The sequence below is a fragment of the Phyllopteryx taeniolatus genome, chromosome 6, assembly GCF_024500385.1.
Source record: "Phyllopteryx taeniolatus isolate TA_2022b chromosome 6, UOR_Ptae_1.2, whole genome shotgun sequence".
Classification (NCBI taxonomy): Eukaryota; Metazoa; Chordata; class Actinopteri; order Syngnathiformes; family Syngnathidae; genus Phyllopteryx; species Phyllopteryx taeniolatus.
The window spans coordinates 28282474-28298901 of NC_084507.1; the positions used below are offsets into that span (position 1 = coordinate 28282474).

The 16428-nt window shown below is 41.1% G+C and overlaps 3 protein-coding genes across 5 annotated transcripts; 2 read left to right on the top strand and 1 right to left on the bottom strand.

Moving 5' to 3' along the window:
- Window positions 1-872: 872 nt before the first annotated feature.
- On the bottom strand, window positions 873-3021 carry LOC133479284 (uncharacterized). Of its 2 annotated transcripts, XM_061776020.1 has the most exons (8): window positions 2758-3020; window positions 2274-2642; window positions 2156-2188; window positions 2015-2056; window positions 1827-1938; window positions 1580-1654; window positions 1128-1209; window positions 873-1059 (listed from the first exon to the last, which is right to left on the bottom strand). In XM_061776020.1, exons 1-8 carry the CDS (start codon window positions 2819-2821, stop codon window positions 973-975), a joined length of 864 nt encoding a protein of 287 aa, XP_061632004.1. In that variant the 5' UTR covers window positions 2822-3020; the 3' UTR covers window positions 873-972. The 2 variants fall into 2 exon arrangements, with proteins under 2 accessions (XP_061632004.1, XP_061632005.1); XM_061776021.1 differs by lacking the exon at window positions 2274-2642 and having other exon boundaries at window positions 2758-3021.
- A 1670-nt stretch (window positions 3022-4691) lies between these two features.
- Window positions 4692-10420, top strand: si:dkey-238d18.4 (TBC1 domain family member 15). Its single transcript, XM_061776001.1, has 10 exons — window positions 4692-5044; window positions 6884-7069; window positions 7154-7272; window positions 7569-7672; window positions 8169-8236; window positions 8322-8468; window positions 8554-8644; window positions 9163-9311; window positions 9410-9551; window positions 9775-10420. Exons 1-10 carry the CDS (start codon window positions 4849-4851, stop codon window positions 9941-9943), a joined length of 1371 nt encoding a protein of 456 aa, XP_061631985.1. The 5' UTR covers window positions 4692-4848; the 3' UTR covers window positions 9944-10420.
- Window positions 10421-11372: 952 nt separating this feature from the next.
- hsc70 (heat shock cognate 70) lies at window positions 11373-16427 on the top strand. 2 transcript variants are annotated; one of them, XM_061775985.1, is made up of 10 exons: window positions 11373-11530; window positions 12870-13075; window positions 13160-13365; window positions 13442-13594; window positions 14051-14606; window positions 14677-14879; window positions 14955-15153; window positions 15236-15468; window positions 15600-15770; window positions 16398-16427. In XM_061775985.1, exons 2-10 carry the CDS (start codon window positions 12871-12873, stop codon window positions 16410-16412), a joined length of 1941 nt encoding a protein of 646 aa, XP_061631969.1. In that variant the 5' UTR covers window positions 11373-11530; window position 12870; the 3' UTR covers window positions 16413-16427. The 2 variants fall into 2 exon arrangements, with proteins under 2 accessions (XP_061631969.1, XP_061631970.1); XM_061775986.1 differs by lacking the exon at window positions 16398-16427 and having other exon boundaries at window positions 15600-16085.
- Window position 16428: the final 1 nt, after the last annotated feature.

The window sequence follows — 16428 nt, forward strand, 5'->3', positions numbered from 1 at the left end:
GCACAGACCCCGTCTAACTACCAGCACAAACTAGAATGCGATTTTGGTGAAGTTGATTGGGGCACAGGCAGACAGATAGCGAGCTTTGCAGACATATTTCCAGCCATACAACTCATTCTGTATGTAATGAGGGTACCCCCTCACATTGTCCACACCATGGCCAATGACAGACCAGGATCGCTGCGATTACACATCATCCATTTCCGCATTGTCTTCTTCCGCACAGACATGTCTACACCGAGATTGTCATTCAGCCACATTTAAAAGGAATGAGAGGAGCCGTTTGGATAGGCTGTGACCGAAGTCGGCTGTAAACACTCACACAGTGGCGAAGTCTGCCCACTTTCAGCGCCGGCTTGTGCTAGTCTATGAAATTACCAACAACGGTCCAACTAGCCTCTGGCGCAAAAGCAGGATTCACGCCATTCACGGAATAGGGCCCTAACAGTTAAATAAAAATTGAATTACTAAAAAAACGGATAAAGATGAAATGCAAGCTTATTATACTTAAAAGTTCAATAGAACTGAACTGTACTAAACAAAAATATGAAAAAATGTACAGGCTCTATGCATAGCTACAAGCTTCATTCTTAATATGTTTGGTCGTATTTCAGGTTTTAAATGTAAATTCTATTAATATTTAATTCAGTGATTTTTTTTTTGGGCATATCACGAGAGGGAACCCGCATACCACAAAAAGTTTTTCGTACTACACTTTGAGAGTCATTGCTTTAATCAGCCGTTTTAGCCCATCCAGTGTGGCCGCGCAAAACACACAAAAAAGTTCTTTTTTCTTGAATGATACCCTTTGTGATAAATGCACATCACAGCTATCCAATCTTTGTACTTTTCAAAACAAAAACACATACATGGTTGTTTGCTCACAAATGTGTGATAACCACCTTGTTTATTTATCAGCTGCTTTTGGGTAGCTGTTTACGTTCGGTGGCAGACATCAACAAGATAGTGTTTTTATTTAGTGTGAACCACATTTTCATATATATTGTCTTTGTGATCCTCTCCTTGAGTCATACGTGCCCCCGTCTGACATGCTGCTTGCTGCAAATAAATTAGACGAGGTTAGCTTTAGCCAGGTTTAATATGAATTTGGTAGGGGTGTATCCTACCTGCACATTAATATAAATAGGTTCCTCCATAACCTTCCTGTCGGGAAGATTTTTGTTGTCTTGTTTGTTGCAATTTTCTTTTCTAGAAAATGGAAGGCAAAACCTGTTTACTTTACAGACCATGAAAAAGAACAGCTAGCCACCGTATGTCGTGTGCTGTCATCTGTGTCTGCATAAAGATATCAACATTTCAGCCTGCAAAAACTTTTTTGTAAAAAACTACATTTGAGGTGGTGTACATACTGCGATTAAAAAAATAATAATGAATCAGAAAGTACTCACCAGTAACTCTGTACTTGAGTAGTTTTCTTCACTGAGTACTTACTCTTACTCGAGTAATTATTTGGAGGACGACTATTTACTTTTACTTAAGTCATATTAGTCTAAAGTAAAAGTAGGCTAATTTTACTTGCAATGTCTGCAATGGTAGTTTCATCTTCCCTGATACGTACCTCGTGGCTTGGTTTGGTGACGCTCTGCTAAAGTTCGCATAATATCCAGAGCCCTCCCTCACTACCGATTGTGACCTGGGAAAAAAATATGACTTACTTATTTTTGTACTGCAGTGTTTGCCATAGGAGATGCTCAAAATAGACAGACAGGCGGACGGACGAACAGACAGCGGGAGAGCGATCGCTATCTGACTGACTGATTGATCGATCGTTCGATCGACCGACCGAATGATCGATTTAAGATCACCTTGTGTGCTTTTTCCAAATGAGAAATCCGGCAGCAAGAAGGATCACAACTGCTGCAAGGGGTACAAAGACGGCAGTGTAGATTGTTTGTAACGTCGTTCTGTTTTTCAGATCTGCCAAGAAAATAGAAATTACAGTCAACGTGGAAGCAATACTCAATTGGGATTTTAAACAAAGGTATAGACGTACGTTGTAGATCTCTTGGAATGGGTGAATATGGGAAAATAGTATCTACAAAAAACAAAAACAAAATAAAAAAAAAAGCGACACCTAACATAATCATGATTTGATTGCGGCATCAATCTTCCAAATCCATGAATAGCGTGTTACCTGGATTAAGAGTGACTGGTACGACATCTGGGCCTACAAGAGAAGTTGTAGTGAAATTTACCCAATAACATAACCGTGATTTGAAACCACGGCGACAATATTTTGCTATGATGCTCACCATATGCAGATATAGTGACACTTTGGTCCCAAAAACTGAAGTTCTCCTTTCCAATAATCCTAAAGTAAATAACCAGTCGGTCGTCCATTAAATTTGTTATCCCGAGGGTGCAGCTCCTGTCGTTTCCCATTCCAATCAGACTGGTCTTTCCTTGGTACTTCTTCACCACAAATGTGTTATTGGGGTGATAAAGAAACGCGTTGCGATCCCTGTCGTAAGTATTAAATGTGCTTCTCTTGGGCAGTTTCCAGAAGAGCTGAAGGTTTTCTGTGTGGTGCTCCGGCGGGTAGCTGAACGTACATTGTATGATCACGCTTTTGCCTTTCTCTGCAGTGATGCGTCGGTTGACCTTCAAACCCCATGTTTCACCTGTAGATAAACCACCCCCCACCCCCACACACACACCCCGATCCCCCAAATAATTCACACTATAAGTGCAGAATCTGTGTGATTACCATCCAAAACAAACCATGACGCTACCCACCTTTTGAATGAGAGGCCAGGATCAGAATCAGAGCGAGCTCAGTCAAAGGCCGGAGATGTTCCATTGTAGACGTCCCAAGTCCGATTCCAATCTTGTTGAATTTGGACAACGCTGTCCACTACATGTGTTCGCTTTTACACAAGCACAGAGCGAGTGCGGACAAAAACACAGCTCATTGAGACTGCGTGTTAATGCTGGAGACCAGAGGTTACTGCTCGTGGATCCTGACGGGGATGTGAAATTCTTGGGTGTGTTTCCTGTTGCTTCGCAGTGGTGAATTAAAAAAAATAAATAAAAAATAAGGAAGTTGGAACAGTGCAGTGAATGTTCACTTTCTTATAAGGTTTCACATCTACAGTAAATGTTCAATCCTGTCGGAGCAACGGGTTTCTTTGTTTTTGTGTAATGTGAAAATGTCCTTTTGTAGCTCTTTGGAACAAGAACAAGGAACTTTATGTGTGTTAGTGTTAAGTATGTAATTATTAAAAACGGACCTCGAATGGCTCACTATGAGAATGTAGAACAGATGGAAATAACCATTGTGCTAAATCTGGTGTACTTGCTGCAAATTTTTGCACGTCCATTAATATGCACTGAATGAATAAATAAATCAAAGATAGAATGGGAAAAATATATACTAAAATTGGAAGATTTTTTTTTCAAACCACAAAAGTTAAAAGTTCGAATCTTTTCCATTAAACTCTTGTTTGTGGTACATCTGGGACCTGATAAGACTAGAATAAAACCGAAGTCATAGATGTGTGTAACGTCTTTTACATGTATGTAATCTAATCGCAACCATCAGTGGCGTCTTGCGATCCGATTACCACAGATCGGAATATCATTGACACAATGACTTTAAGGATCAAATCCCCATCCTGCTCTGTGTGAATTGTGGATGAACACAAGAAATAAGTGTGAGCACCTGCGGATTACGGAGCATTACATGACTTCGCCCCAAGAAAAGTTCCCGATCTTCAAAGTCTCACCATCTCGACTGTGACGTTAACTGCTCTGTATCCGGGCTTTGGTGTGCTGCACTGCACTTGGGTCCTTCACCACACTCGCACCGTGTCACCTCCGATGAAATGGACCTCTTTATCATTTCATCGAGGAGCCCTGGCCTTTTATAAAGATTTAGCAATAAGTACTATATGCTGTCTTTTGTTGTGATCGATCAACATATACGGAAAGCCTTTTGAGAGTTTTTTCGCTACCCAGGATGGATGGATAATAGCCATAGAGAAGAATATTCTTGATATTCAGCTTTCGGTCAACGTACTAGTGCGCTCTTTGTCCTCACTCGTAAGACAATTCAGTGCACTAGTAGAACAATGGTCTGATGAGTATTTTTTTCCCCGCAACTGTTTGGTATTTCTGCACACAAGTAGGACAACATGTTACCGTCTGGAAAGCCTACCAGAACATCTGAAATGTATTTGTGGTTAATCAGAGGCACTTTAAACGCGAGCAGGTATGTGCTGACTGAAAATATTTACCTTGGTCTCGTTTTTTACACAGCACAAAAACCTGGCATTTGAACAGGTGTGTGTACAGTCTAGATCTTTTTATACCCACAGTCCTTGTTACTAGTGAGGCAAAACTACTCGCGGGCATTTCGGTGCTACTAGTGCGTGACACATGCACGTTCGGCCTAGTACTAGTCATGCAGCGCAGTGGTTTTAGTGAGGTTTAACCATGTATTAGTCGGCCAAAAGTGGCACTAGTAGTGGAAAAACCTACCACGTAAGACACAGTTGTTCTACTAGTTCCCTGAATTGTCTTGTCTTGAAGACAAATGGTGTACTAGTAGCTGACCTTAAACTGGATGAAATGCTCAAACAGGAACATAAACGTGCTTTGTTGAATGCACCACTAGGTGGAGGGAGATGTTGACAAATCCAAAGTGAACTTTGAATCCAGTCTCCACCTGGAAAGTGGAGTCAGTGGGACCCCAGGGTTCAGTCTCATGACGCCTGCAAATCTGCACAACCTAGAATGACGTCTGAGATGCTCGCCGGTTATAATGGATGACTGTTTCGGTTCCGGTGCGGTTCTGCGGCTGGCTGACAGTGTGCGAGGGCCACCCGGATGGAGCGTCTGACTTCAGCCGAGGGGGAGAGCAGCCAAGACGGCGGCCGTCAAGAGCCGCGCGTCCGCTCCCGGAGGAGGCTGGCCGGGGTCAGCTCGCCCGCTCTGGCCGCCGCACGGCTCACCTTGCCCGGGGTTATGGACGCCGAGGGCAGGGTGGACGAGTCTCGGCTGAGGATGCACATTTTCCAAAACGGTATCGATCCTCTCGTGACGATGAAGATGATGATCACATGATCTATTGCTTCCTGCAACCACATTTATCCAATCACCTTTTGCGATCCTCTCGCACAAATTATACAAAATGCATCATTAGTCATGCCATGGATAAGTAATCCATTTCATAATCCCATTAAAAGTATGTTCTAATTTTGTAAAATTAGCACGAGACGTTTTGCTCATCTTTTAATGTTGTCTTCCAAACAACAACAAAAAGGACCCGTTGATCTACAAATAGAAATAATATGAAAGTAAAGTTTTTTTTTAACATGCCTGTGACCCTGAATAATAATTTAAACAACAGTAATAAATGTACATATTTTCGTAGTTCCAAAAATAATAACATATTACATCTGATTCTGTTGTTATATTTTTTTAATATGCCTGTGTGAACCTGAATGATAATTAAAACTAATCATTATACATATTTTCACATCATCATCTTCTCAAAAAAAACAAAAAAACTGTTGTGTCATTATTATACATTTTAACATGCATATGATCCTGACAAATAAACAGTAGCCTACCAATTCTAAATATTTTATATTCTACAATTTATTATAATAAATATATTGGAATTCATCATATTTTTAAAATGTAATTAGTTTGCATTTTATATGTGATTTATGTAAATATTGGTAAAGAAAATCACAAAATGCTTTTTTGTTTTGATTTCACTTTTATACATCTGTGTGAGGCAACCTATCCGTGCCCTCTCTGGAAAAAAAAAAAAAAAAAGAACTTGTTGAAAAAAAGTAGTGCGCTCACACGAGCCTTGTGGCTACATAAACAAAGAGTCGGTTATGGTCACATGCTCAGAGGTTGAAGTGCTTGTTCCTCAAGGGGCAGTCAAGTGATGCTTTGCCCACATTGTCTGGGCGACTCAAACATGCAAGTAGACAGTCAAACAGCCCTCAAGCTGAGTTGCTATGAGAAAAATGGCATTAAGAGCGCAGGCAAGACTAAAAAAAAAAAAAAAAAAAAAAAAAAAGAAAATCACATGAGTTTGAACAAAGATGCTCAGTGAAGTGTGTGAAGCTAAGAAATTAGGCTGCAGTTGGATTCATGTTTCCGAGTTGGCTTTGTGATGTGAATATTCCTTCAGAAAGACATCATGGCATGAGGAAAAGGCTTCAGGAACATTATCCAGGGACGACAAATGTTTTCCTGGATGTGTTGAGGCATTAATTATGAACATGGATGTAGGAATTCGAGGAAAAAAAGATTAACGTAGGAACAGTGCAAAACGTTGCGTAATGCAGCATCTCAAATCCTTTGGAAGCAGAGCAAAGTTCATTACATTTGCCCTTATGTTCCACTTCATTGATTCCCTTATGTGACTTGCCTTGATGATGATTGCTAAAAAAAAAGATTAGCAATATTTAGGATTTTTTATTTTTTTTGCTGGGTAATTATTCAAAGTTGTACACATTTCACAAGCGAAGGGAGGGATGAATTTCATTAAATGATACTACATTCATAAAATTCAGAGGTCAAACTATTGTCATGTCACGGTCATGTCAAGACCATATCTCGCCACGTTTCAGCTCACCGTTTGTTTTCATGAACTTTTTTTTACTCTTCTAGTTGAAAATGTTGAAAATATTACATTGCCTGTACAGTCATTAAAGTTACCAAAGTCGGTCGCTATGCCCTCGCAAAATGCCAAATCACAACAGAAGTTGTCTCAGGCCACTTTACACTTGGAGCATAAATGATCATATTTTCCCATGGAAAGTTTTAGTTTTTCAAAATTCCTGAAATTTTGCAACCTAAGCCACCATGAACAATCCGGACAATTTCAAACGGTGCCTAGGTGGCGTGTCTCCCACTGAGCGTGGCCTGGCGTGGCGCTTCCTGTTCGGGATGTACCCGTGTAGCTCCACCGCGTTAGAGCGCCCTCTGCTGCAGGAGCAGCTGGCTGTGCGTTACAAGGTCATGAAGGCCAAGTGGCAAAACGTCGTTCCTTCGGCGGTGCGAATGCACCTCAACGGCACCGACGGTAAAAACGCAAAATGTTCTCGATCTCTTTCTGAGAGAAGGAAGTTAATCGTGATTTTGACTGTCTACCGTTTGTGTTCGGCAGCTGAGCTGGTAGCTGCTGTTGGTTATTTTAACCAGAGGCAGGAACTGGTCCAGCAACAAGCTTCCAACTTGAGTGAAGATGTTCGAGACAGGGTGACGTTTTTGGAGCTGCAAGCACAGGTTTGTTTATTGAGCACCTTTTTTTTTTTGTTCAAGGACGATAACCCAACAGGATTTATTCGAAAATACGATACAACGATTGATGTTCCTTGGGTCATCCTCTTTATGTTGCGTCTTAATGTTGGCGGGATCAAGGCCATTCATTGCCATCTACTGCCTCATTCTCGGTGTTGATTGCAAAAACCTCTGCTTACCACAACGTGGTCAGAAAAAAAAAGAAAGTTCAAGTAAAAGAAATGTGTCCTCTGGTTTTGAAAACGTGACACGTCAATCACATGTTCTCCGCTCATTTTCAGATCTTGTTTGAGCGTGCTACGTTTGACCAGGCAGAGCTGCAGGAAGCCATCCGGATTATTAACAAAGATGTTCCAAGAACCAACAGAGACCTGAGCTACTACCAGTACGGATTTCCAAAAGTTATTATTTTGATTTGGGAGCTATATTAATAGGAATCCCGTAACAATGTATGTTATCTGCTAAGGAAGTTAATGTTTGTTTGTTTGGGATTTTTCAGTATTTTCCCAAAGATGTTCGCATTAAAACCACACTTTGCTGACGCTAATCAAACGAGCATGACAGTCTAATGGCACATATTCTTGGAAAACTTTCAAATCTTATAAAATTTGAATGAAAATGTGCAGTGTATATTCAGGTTGAGAAGATGTATGTCAAACCTAGTTTAATCCAGATTTGGTAGTAATTGAAATTGAACTTGGATTACTACATAACATTCAGATTCTATTGAAATCTGTTGTGTTTATATTTGTTTTTATGATATATTTTATTGACTTGGGAATTGTGCATTAAGGTGAAATGTTACCTTATTGACTTTTCGACATTCGCTAGCTAATCCAAATGGGTGGCCTCGTTTTTCACTCTTTTGTGTCTGTTTTCAGAGGTGAAGGTTCAGGGAATCTGTTGGTGTTGAGGGACATCCTCATCACCTACGCTGCGTTCCATCCGGGTAAACAATAAAGGGAGAACTTAACGTCATATTCTCCAGCACGGGCTTGCCGCCGACGATGCGTTTTACCTGTCTTACTCCGCAGAAGTGAGTTACGCCCAAGGAATGAACGACCTGTGCAGCCGATTTCTGGAGGTTATGGACTGCGAGGTTGACAGTTTCTGGAGTTTTTCGTGCTTCATGGAGAAATTCGCCAAGGATTTCCGAGAAGATGGTCTACACAGAAAAATAGGTGGGGTTGGCTTCAAGCGCCGACCTGCGACTTGTTTCAAACTGAAACAGAAGTCGATGAAGGAGCTCTGTTGAATGTCTTCTAGAGTTGGAGGCAGCCCTGTTAAAGGAATTAGACCCTCAGCTTCATGTGCACTTGGTCACAGACAGCATGGAGAGCTTCACCTTCTGTCACAGGTAACAGTAAACAATGCAGAATAGTGTGTAAAGTTGTTCTTCAGGTTTGAAGGGTGCCTCCTCCCGAATCTAAGTTTTAGCTCCTTCCACAGATGTTCAATTGGATTTCGATCATGAATAGTCCGATGTTTTGTTCTTGGTCGGTAGATTTAGTTTCGGACCATTTTCTTGTCGTAGGACCTATGACGTGTGGCTGAGACCAAGCTTTCTGACACAGTGCCTTGATAGTCTTAAGGTTTTCTCTTCTACCATGAAGCAAAGCAGCGCAAAACATAACCGAGCCTCCTTCACATTTCTCAGTTGGCACTTTTCTTCGTAAGCTTCATTTTTGGGTCTGTGAGCATAAATGTGATGTGACAAAGTACTCCGGTCGTGTCTCGTATGTATGAAGGAAATTCTTCCAGAACCACTGAGGCTTGTCAATAAGCATTTTGGCTGATTTCAGTTTCATCAGTTTTGAGTTATTTCTGCGACCATTGTGACCTCCCCCCCACCATATGTTTACATTTGTATGTCAGATGGCTGCTGCTAGGCTTCCAGAGAGAGTTTGAATACAGCGATGCACTACGTTTGTTCGAGATTCTGAGTTGTGACCACCTGGAGTTTATTTCCCAGCAAGTAGACCGAGCCCGTTATCAGGAAAGGCTGGCCCAAAAATATTGTACAGGTGGGAACATGACTTGAAGTTGGCATAAAAGGAATAAGCGTTGACATGAAAAGATTGTACTGTGTAAGCATTTCATACGTTTTTTGCCTTGTCTGCAGACGACGAGTGTGAGTCGGAGCTGCAGGCCGTCAACACAGACTTCACGTTCGAGCTGTTCATCTGTGCAGCCATCCTCTTGGACCACAGAGACGCTCTGCTGCAATGTCAAGATGAAGTCCAGCTGATCCAGTTCACTAGCAGGTTGGTGTATACTATACACTCACTGGCCAAAACAATGGGAACGTAATCTGAAGGGACCTGCATTCGAAATCGTGCCTGTTGGCACTTTCAGAGAGTTATTGATCCAACAATATGTTTATTATTGCGATTCTAGTCTGTAGTGTTATAGAACTCTACAGCATCCTACTTATAGGGGTGTGTAATATTTTGCAAGTAACGTGTGTACCCTTTGTCCTTTGCGCAGCCTTCAGGGAACACTGGACTTGAACAGCACACTGAAGAAAGCAGAGCATCATTTTTTCAACTACTGCAAACGCTGTGCTTGGGACTCCGTGAACTGCCGCTGTCGAGCACACAAAAGCAAAGAAGAAGACTTTCTATACCAGCTCCGCAGTTTATTTGTTTTAAGATAACAGCGACTATTTTAGTCGCTGACACCTTTTTAGAACAACGGACCAAACATGTTTTCAAGGCACATATTAGTTATTTCCCCTAAAATTCCTGAGGTAAAATATTATTTTAGATTTACTGTGGATTATTTAATTTATCATAAATGTAAAGTATTCATTGTACGAAAGTGAAGTCAAGTTTGACTCGACACCTCAACATTGGCCTTGTTCAGGATTGTTACAAAGGGTTAATTCAATATTTAGCTACCGGAAGGTGACAGACAACAGGTGGTGTTACTAACATATGCCGGTTATATTTAAAATGACTTATGTAACAAGCATGGATATCCACGTTTTAAACACTGACAGAAGGGAGTGGCAGTGAGGGAAAGAAAAAGGTTTGCCTGAAAAAACACACTGAGTGTCAAGAACACATACGAGTTATTTGTAATTACTTATACCATGTCCAAAATCCAAATGTTCAATAAAATTTGATTTATATATGGCGAATTGGTGTCTTTGATCTGAAAATGTCACAAAATGTGATAAAAAAAAAAAAAAGTTGTCAGAGTTACAGTGGCAATAGAAATTCTACACACACCTCTTCACATGCCAGGTGTTTGTAATACAAAAAGGAAAAAAAAGAAGACAGACGTTTAGACATTTTGTATTCATATTATAGTCTCTATTTTGATTTTGGGAGATTTTTTTGTAGAAAGTTACATGGCCAAAATCACAATTTTTAAAACTCACCTAAGCAAAATAGTTTTTTTTTTTAGAAAATGATGGCATATTTATATAAAAAGGTGCAAAAGAGGCCTCACAATGGTGATAAATAAGGGATATGAATACTTAAAAACAATTAAAAATGGTTATTTAAAAAAAAAAATTAACACCCCTTAACACAAATTCATTCATGTCATTTCAATCCAAAAGATACATACACATTCAAAAAATAAATAAATCAACAATTCCTTTAACTCTATCTTTACGGTACTACACTGCAAATGGACTTTCATTTAAAAGTATTTTTATGTTTTTACCATTTAAACAAGTCAATATTCACTTGTATTTAACGTAAAATGTATTATTTTACCAACATTTGTCAGCAATGCAGTACAGTAGTACGTTTAAAGCAAGATGAGAACAATTTGGGGAAGGCCCTTTTCTGTTCCAGTATGGCTATGCCTCAGTGCGCAAAGCGAGGCGCACGAGTTCAAACGCATTTGGGATGAACTGGAACAGATATTGTGAGACGTCACATAGAATCATGGAGAAAGTCTTCCCAGAATAGAAGCTGTCACAGCAGCAAAAGGAGGGGCCATTTCACTTCCTTGCACCGTATGTCTAAAGGTCAGCCGTCCCAATAGTTTTGTTTATTGGTAGACCAACAAGCTTATTTAGGCAAGTCAGAAGGTTCTAGAACTTTCTGTGGGGGGGAGTCACCTGACACCCAGTAGGGATCCCCCTGCATAGAGCTCTATATACACTGGTTGAGCACATGCAGTCGCTCTCTTAGTCTGCCTGCCAGGACGCGGAAAGGTGCGCTGGAGAGGAAGTCAGGGGTCGTTAGCACAAAAGTAATCTCAGTTGAACAGCTGACACAACAAGGTAACACCACGTCTAGCTGTGCTGCATCCAGCCTGGCTTCATGGCTTGTCTCGCTTCATTGCTGCATTGAAAAGCTTAACTGTCCCGTGTGGGAGCTTTTTTTTTTTTTTTTTTTAAATATATAAATTACATTTTAATCATCATGCTGGCATGGATTATTGACTACAGGCTGAAACGGAATCAGAAAAAAAAAAACAGTGTATGTCTGGATGGATCAGCCCACTGACTAGGTTTAAATATAGGTAACTTATTTAGCTATCAGCTAGATGTTATGTTAATGATGACATATTATACATATAAATATGTTCATAAGCCACTCTGTTTTCTGTGACGCTGCACTTGGAAAGTTGTGGATGGAGAAGCAAACGAGCTGTGTCAGCACTTTCTTTTCTGTGTTACACAACAGGAGAACTAGTGAAAATTCAATACAGCCCCGCCCCCCCTTATAGCAAACAGGTTTTGGGAACAAACTTTGTACTGTTATTATAAACAAACAAAGAAAAAAACATGTTTGTCAACTTCATTAGGTGGCTAATTGGGATAGTCATATATGAATAAATTCACCTTTAATATGTGCGTGTATTTTATAGCATTTATTTGAATAGCAGCCTTGAAAATGATTTTTGCCACCAATAATAATCACTCCTTTTTTTTTTACACACACCATTTATCTTCATGCAGATATGATGGCGCTTATTATAGTAACAGTAAAGTATTTGGCGTCAGCTGTCGTTAAAGCACACGTGCATACACACACACACACACGCAGACGCTGGTCACTGCTCTGGGATCAGTGCTACTGTCGTATGATAGTGTGAGAGGAGTGGCAAGCATAAGTGCAGGAAGGGGAGTGAAAGATAATGTGACACCCAGTCATTTGGTTTCAAATTAAGACCTACATTTGGTATAGTGCCAGTCAAAAGTGAGCATAGTTATCTTTGTAAAAGCAAAATTGTTACAGCTCTTGTGCTGCATTTGTTATTTCATTTTATATTGTCATTTTTACTTTGTATATTTAATCATTATTCATTGTCCGTGTGCCTAACCAATTTTTCTATTATCTGGTTGCTGAGTACACACGCCCAAATTAAATGGGGCCCTGGGAGAAAAAAAAAAACGCTTTAAATATACCAAAATACACTTCACATGACACAAAACTATTTAATTTAGAATTTTTAAAAAGACTTTCTAGTACATCAACGGTATATAAACATTTATGGCTGCGTGCATATAAAACAATAGATTCCTGACATGCACTAAATCGTGTTATTGTGCCCCAAATGATAATATTAATAAAACAAATACCTACAGTATATGCATCCTTCTTTGCTTTGTTCAGGATGTCTAAAGGACCAGCAGTAGGCATTGATCTTGGCACCACATATTCCTGTGTGGGCATCTTCCAGCATGGCAAAGTGGAGATCATTGCCAACGACCAAGGAAACAGGACCACACCCAGCTACGTGGCCTTTACGGACACCGAGAGACTGATTGGCGACGCGGCCAAGAACCAAGTGGCCATGAACCCGTCAAATACGGTGTTTGGTAAATACAGTACAACACAATGATACTGCTTTATCAAGTCTGTTGAGTAAAACTGATTGATGTCTTGTTTTGGTCTGTCTGCAGATGCTAAGCGTTTGATTGGGCGTAAATTTGACGACGCTGTGGTCCAAGCAGACATGAAGCACTGGCCCTTCAAGGTTGTGAATGACTCAACTAAACCCAAGATGGAGGTTGAGTACAAAGGCGAGATCAAGACCTTCTACCCTGAGGAGATTTCCTCAATGGTCCTGACCAAGATGAAGGAGATCGCCGAAGCCTATCTTGGCAAAGTGGGAACATGTTTAGCTTCATATAATCTCAATGAATGTGAATGTCTTTTTCAAGACAAATCTTTCTATCTTCTAGTCTGTGACCAATGCAGTCATCACCGTTCCTGCCTACTTCAATGACTCCCAGCGTCAAGCCACCAAAGACGCCGGAGCCATTTCAGGACTTAATGTGCTGCGTATTATCAATGAACCCACTGCAGCAGCCATTGCCTACGGTTTGGATAAAAAGGTAACCGCAATATACAATCCATCCATTCAGCCATTTTCAGCGCATATCCTATTCAGGGTTAGAGTTGAGCTATAGCTATTATCCAACTGACTTTGGGCCACAATTGGGGTACACCTTGGACTGATTGCCGTTGAAGTACAGGGCACAGTACAGAATAGAATAGCAACAACAAATTCACATTCACAGTTTAGAGTCTTTATGATCACAAAACAGGTTTTGTGATGAGCTAAAAGAACCAGATTACCCAGAGAAAACCAGGTAGCATACCCAAGCAGACTTTTAGAAAAAAAGCCAGGTACACCTTGAACAGTCAATTGCAGAGCTGAAACTTAGAGTACCAGTTTGAAGCCTTCAATTAATCTCACATTCAATTAGTCTCACATACGTACATGTTTTTGACTGGGGGAGAAGGGGAAAGACAATCAGGAATCAACTTCAGCTTTGTATTTATTTTAGGTTGGAAGTGAGCGCAATGTCCTTATCTTTGACCTCGGAGGAGGCACTTTCGACGTGTCCATTCTGACCATTGAGGATGGCATCTTTGAGGTCAAGTCCACCGCGGGTGACACTCACTTGGGTGGTGAGGACTTTGACAACAGGATGGTGAATCACTTCATCGGCGAGTTCAAGCGCAAGTTCAAAAAAGAAATCAACAGCAATAAACGAGCTGTGCGTCGTCTGCGCACCGCCTGCGAGCGTGCCAAGCGCACCCTGTCCAGCAGCACCCAGGCCAGCATTGAGATCGACTCACTCTACGAAGGAACCGACTTCTACACCTCCATCACTAGAGCCCGTTTTGAAGAACTCAATGCTGACCTGTTCCGTGGAACCCTGGAGCCTGTGGAGAAGGCCCTCAGGGATGCAAAGATGGACAAGTCCCAGATCCATGACATTGTCCTGGTGGGTGGCTCCACTCGTATCCCCAAGATCCAAAAGCTTCTGCAGGACTTCTTCAATGGCCGTGACCTCAATAAGAGCATCAATCCTGATGAGGCGGTGGCCTATGGAGCAGGTAGATACCTCTATTCCAAATAAATTGAATTTTAAAAAACTTACGCGTTGATTGTGGAAACTGTCTCCAGCTGTGCAGGCTGCCATCTTGGCTGGTGATAAGTCTGAGAACGTACAGGACCTGCTCCTGCTGGATGTCACCCCCCTATCCCTGGGAATTGAAACCGCTGGAGGAGTAATGACTGTGCTTATCAAGAGGAACACCACCATTCCCACAAAGCAAACCCAGACCTTTACCACTTACTCTGACAACCAACCTGGTGTGCTCATTCAGGTAGGACCATCCCCCTCTTCCTATATTATTACCCCTTGGGCATATCACAATTCACCAATGGCCATTTTATTTCAGGTTTTTGAAGGTGAGCGAGCCATGACCAAGGATAATAATATCCTGGGCAAGTTCGAGCTGACCGGTATTCCACCTGCTCCCAGGGGGGTCCCCCAGATCGAGGTGACTTTTGACATCGATGCCAATGGCATTCTCAATGTGTCCGCTGTTGACAAAAGCACCGGAAAAGAGAACAAGATCACCATCACAAATGACAAAGGTGCACTGCATAGTCAGAGACAAAAAGGTACACCACATAAGAGAATAGTGGTCAAACTTACAGAGGTTTCTTGTTGCCATAGGGCGACTGAGCAAGGAGGACATCGAGCGCATGGTGCAGGAGGCCGAGCAGTTCAAGAGTGAAGATGAGGCCCAGAGAGAAAAAGTCACGGCTAAGAACTCCCTAGAGTCTCTGGCCTTCAACTTGAAGAACACGGTGGAAGACGAGAAGCTTAAGGACAAGATCAGCCCCGATGACAAAAAGGCCATCATTGACAAGTGCAACGAGGTCATTTCCTGGCTGGATAGGAACCAGGTAAAAGAGGAATTAGGAGTGATTGAAATCTAAGGGTAGCACTGAGTGTGTTCCTAATGTTGTCTCATCTCCTTTAAACAAGCTACTGAATGTTTGGTCTCATTAGTTTTTTTTTTACTTCTGTTATTTAGACGGCAGAGAAAGAAGAGTACGAGCACCAGCAGAAGGAACTCGAGAAAGTTTGCAACCCCATAATGTCTAAGCTTTACCAAGGGGGCATGCCAGGAGGAATGCCTGGTGGGATGCCTGGTGGTTTCCCCGGTGGAGCTGAAGGAGGTTCCGCTGGCCCAACTATTGAGGAGGTTGACTAAAAACTGTCTTTAGGCTTTTCTCAGAATGATCATCAAATAAGAACAAAAACTGTTTAATCAAAATAAGGAGTATCTCCAAATTGGATATGTGTATTATTATTATTATTTTTTTATTTACATGATTTGGACACGTGCTTTACATTGGAGTGACAAAAATCATGAATGCATATTTCCAACAAAGTTCAAAGTTGCGTTCACTTAAGTATCAGACAAATCCAAACAAAAATGATGTCTAAATTATGATTGATCCATTGATAACGTGACAAAAGTCAACACACGTTTTCTGTAATAAAACAACACAATCAAGATGAAAGTGAAGTGCTTTTCTTTTCACAAGCTCACAGAAAATATAAGACACAGTTGCTACTGTAGTTGTATACACGACTGTTTACATATTAACATATTGGATGGGAGATGATCTTATCTTTTATAGAAATATTTCCCCAGATCACGATTTCTCATGGAAACCCATACACTCACCAGCCACCACATTTGGTAAACTTGCACGAACGAATTTGATTTTATGCTGTTTATGTGAGAAACCGATCAAATGGCCAAGCATTTGCTGACAATTTTGAAGACATTCCAAGTGCTTATCTGCAGGTGTTCTGTTCCCAGACCTATCACACCTGAACACATGGCGCTCATG

What these genes read in the sequence shown, in the direction of transcription:
- LOC133479284 (XM_061776020.1), bottom strand. Translation starts at nt 2,821, where the DNA reads ATGGAACATCTCCGGCCTTTGACTGAGCTCGCTCTGATTCTGATCCTG. An exon ending in CATTCCAAGAGATCTACAAC is followed by an intron (nt 1,939 to 2,014) that starts GTACGTCTATAC and finishes TTTTCTTGGCAG; the next exon opens with ATCTGAAAAACAGAACGACG. An exon ending in TCACCAAACCAAGCCACGAG is followed by an intron (nt 1,210 to 1,579) that starts GTACGTATCAGG and finishes TCCATTTTCTAG; the next exon opens with AAAAGAAAATTGCAACAAAC.
- hsc70 (XM_061775985.1), top strand. Translation starts at nt 12,871, where the DNA reads ATGTCTAAAGGACCAGCAGTAGGCATTGATCTTGGCACCACATATTCC. An exon ending in CCCGTCAAATACGGTGTTTG is followed by an intron (nt 13,076 to 13,159) that starts GTAAATACAGTA and finishes GTCTGTCTGCAG; the next exon opens with ATGCTAAGCGTTTGATTGGG. An exon ending in CACCATCACAAATGACAAAG is followed by an intron (nt 15,154 to 15,235) that starts GTGCACTGCATA and finishes TTGTTGCCATAG; the next exon opens with GGCGACTGAGCAAGGAGGAC.
- si:dkey-238d18.4 (XM_061776001.1), top strand. Translation starts at nt 4,849, where the DNA reads ATGGAGCGTCTGACTTCAGCCGAGGGGGAGAGCAGCCAAGACGGCGGC. An exon ending in AGCTTCACCTTCTGTCACAG is followed by an intron (nt 8,645 to 9,162) that starts GTAACAGTAAAC and finishes TTTGTATGTCAG; the next exon opens with ATGGCTGCTGCTAGGCTTCC. An exon ending in GGCCCAAAAATATTGTACAG is followed by an intron (nt 9,312 to 9,409) that starts GTGGGAACATGA and finishes CCTTGTCTGCAG; the next exon opens with ACGACGAGTGTGAGTCGGAG.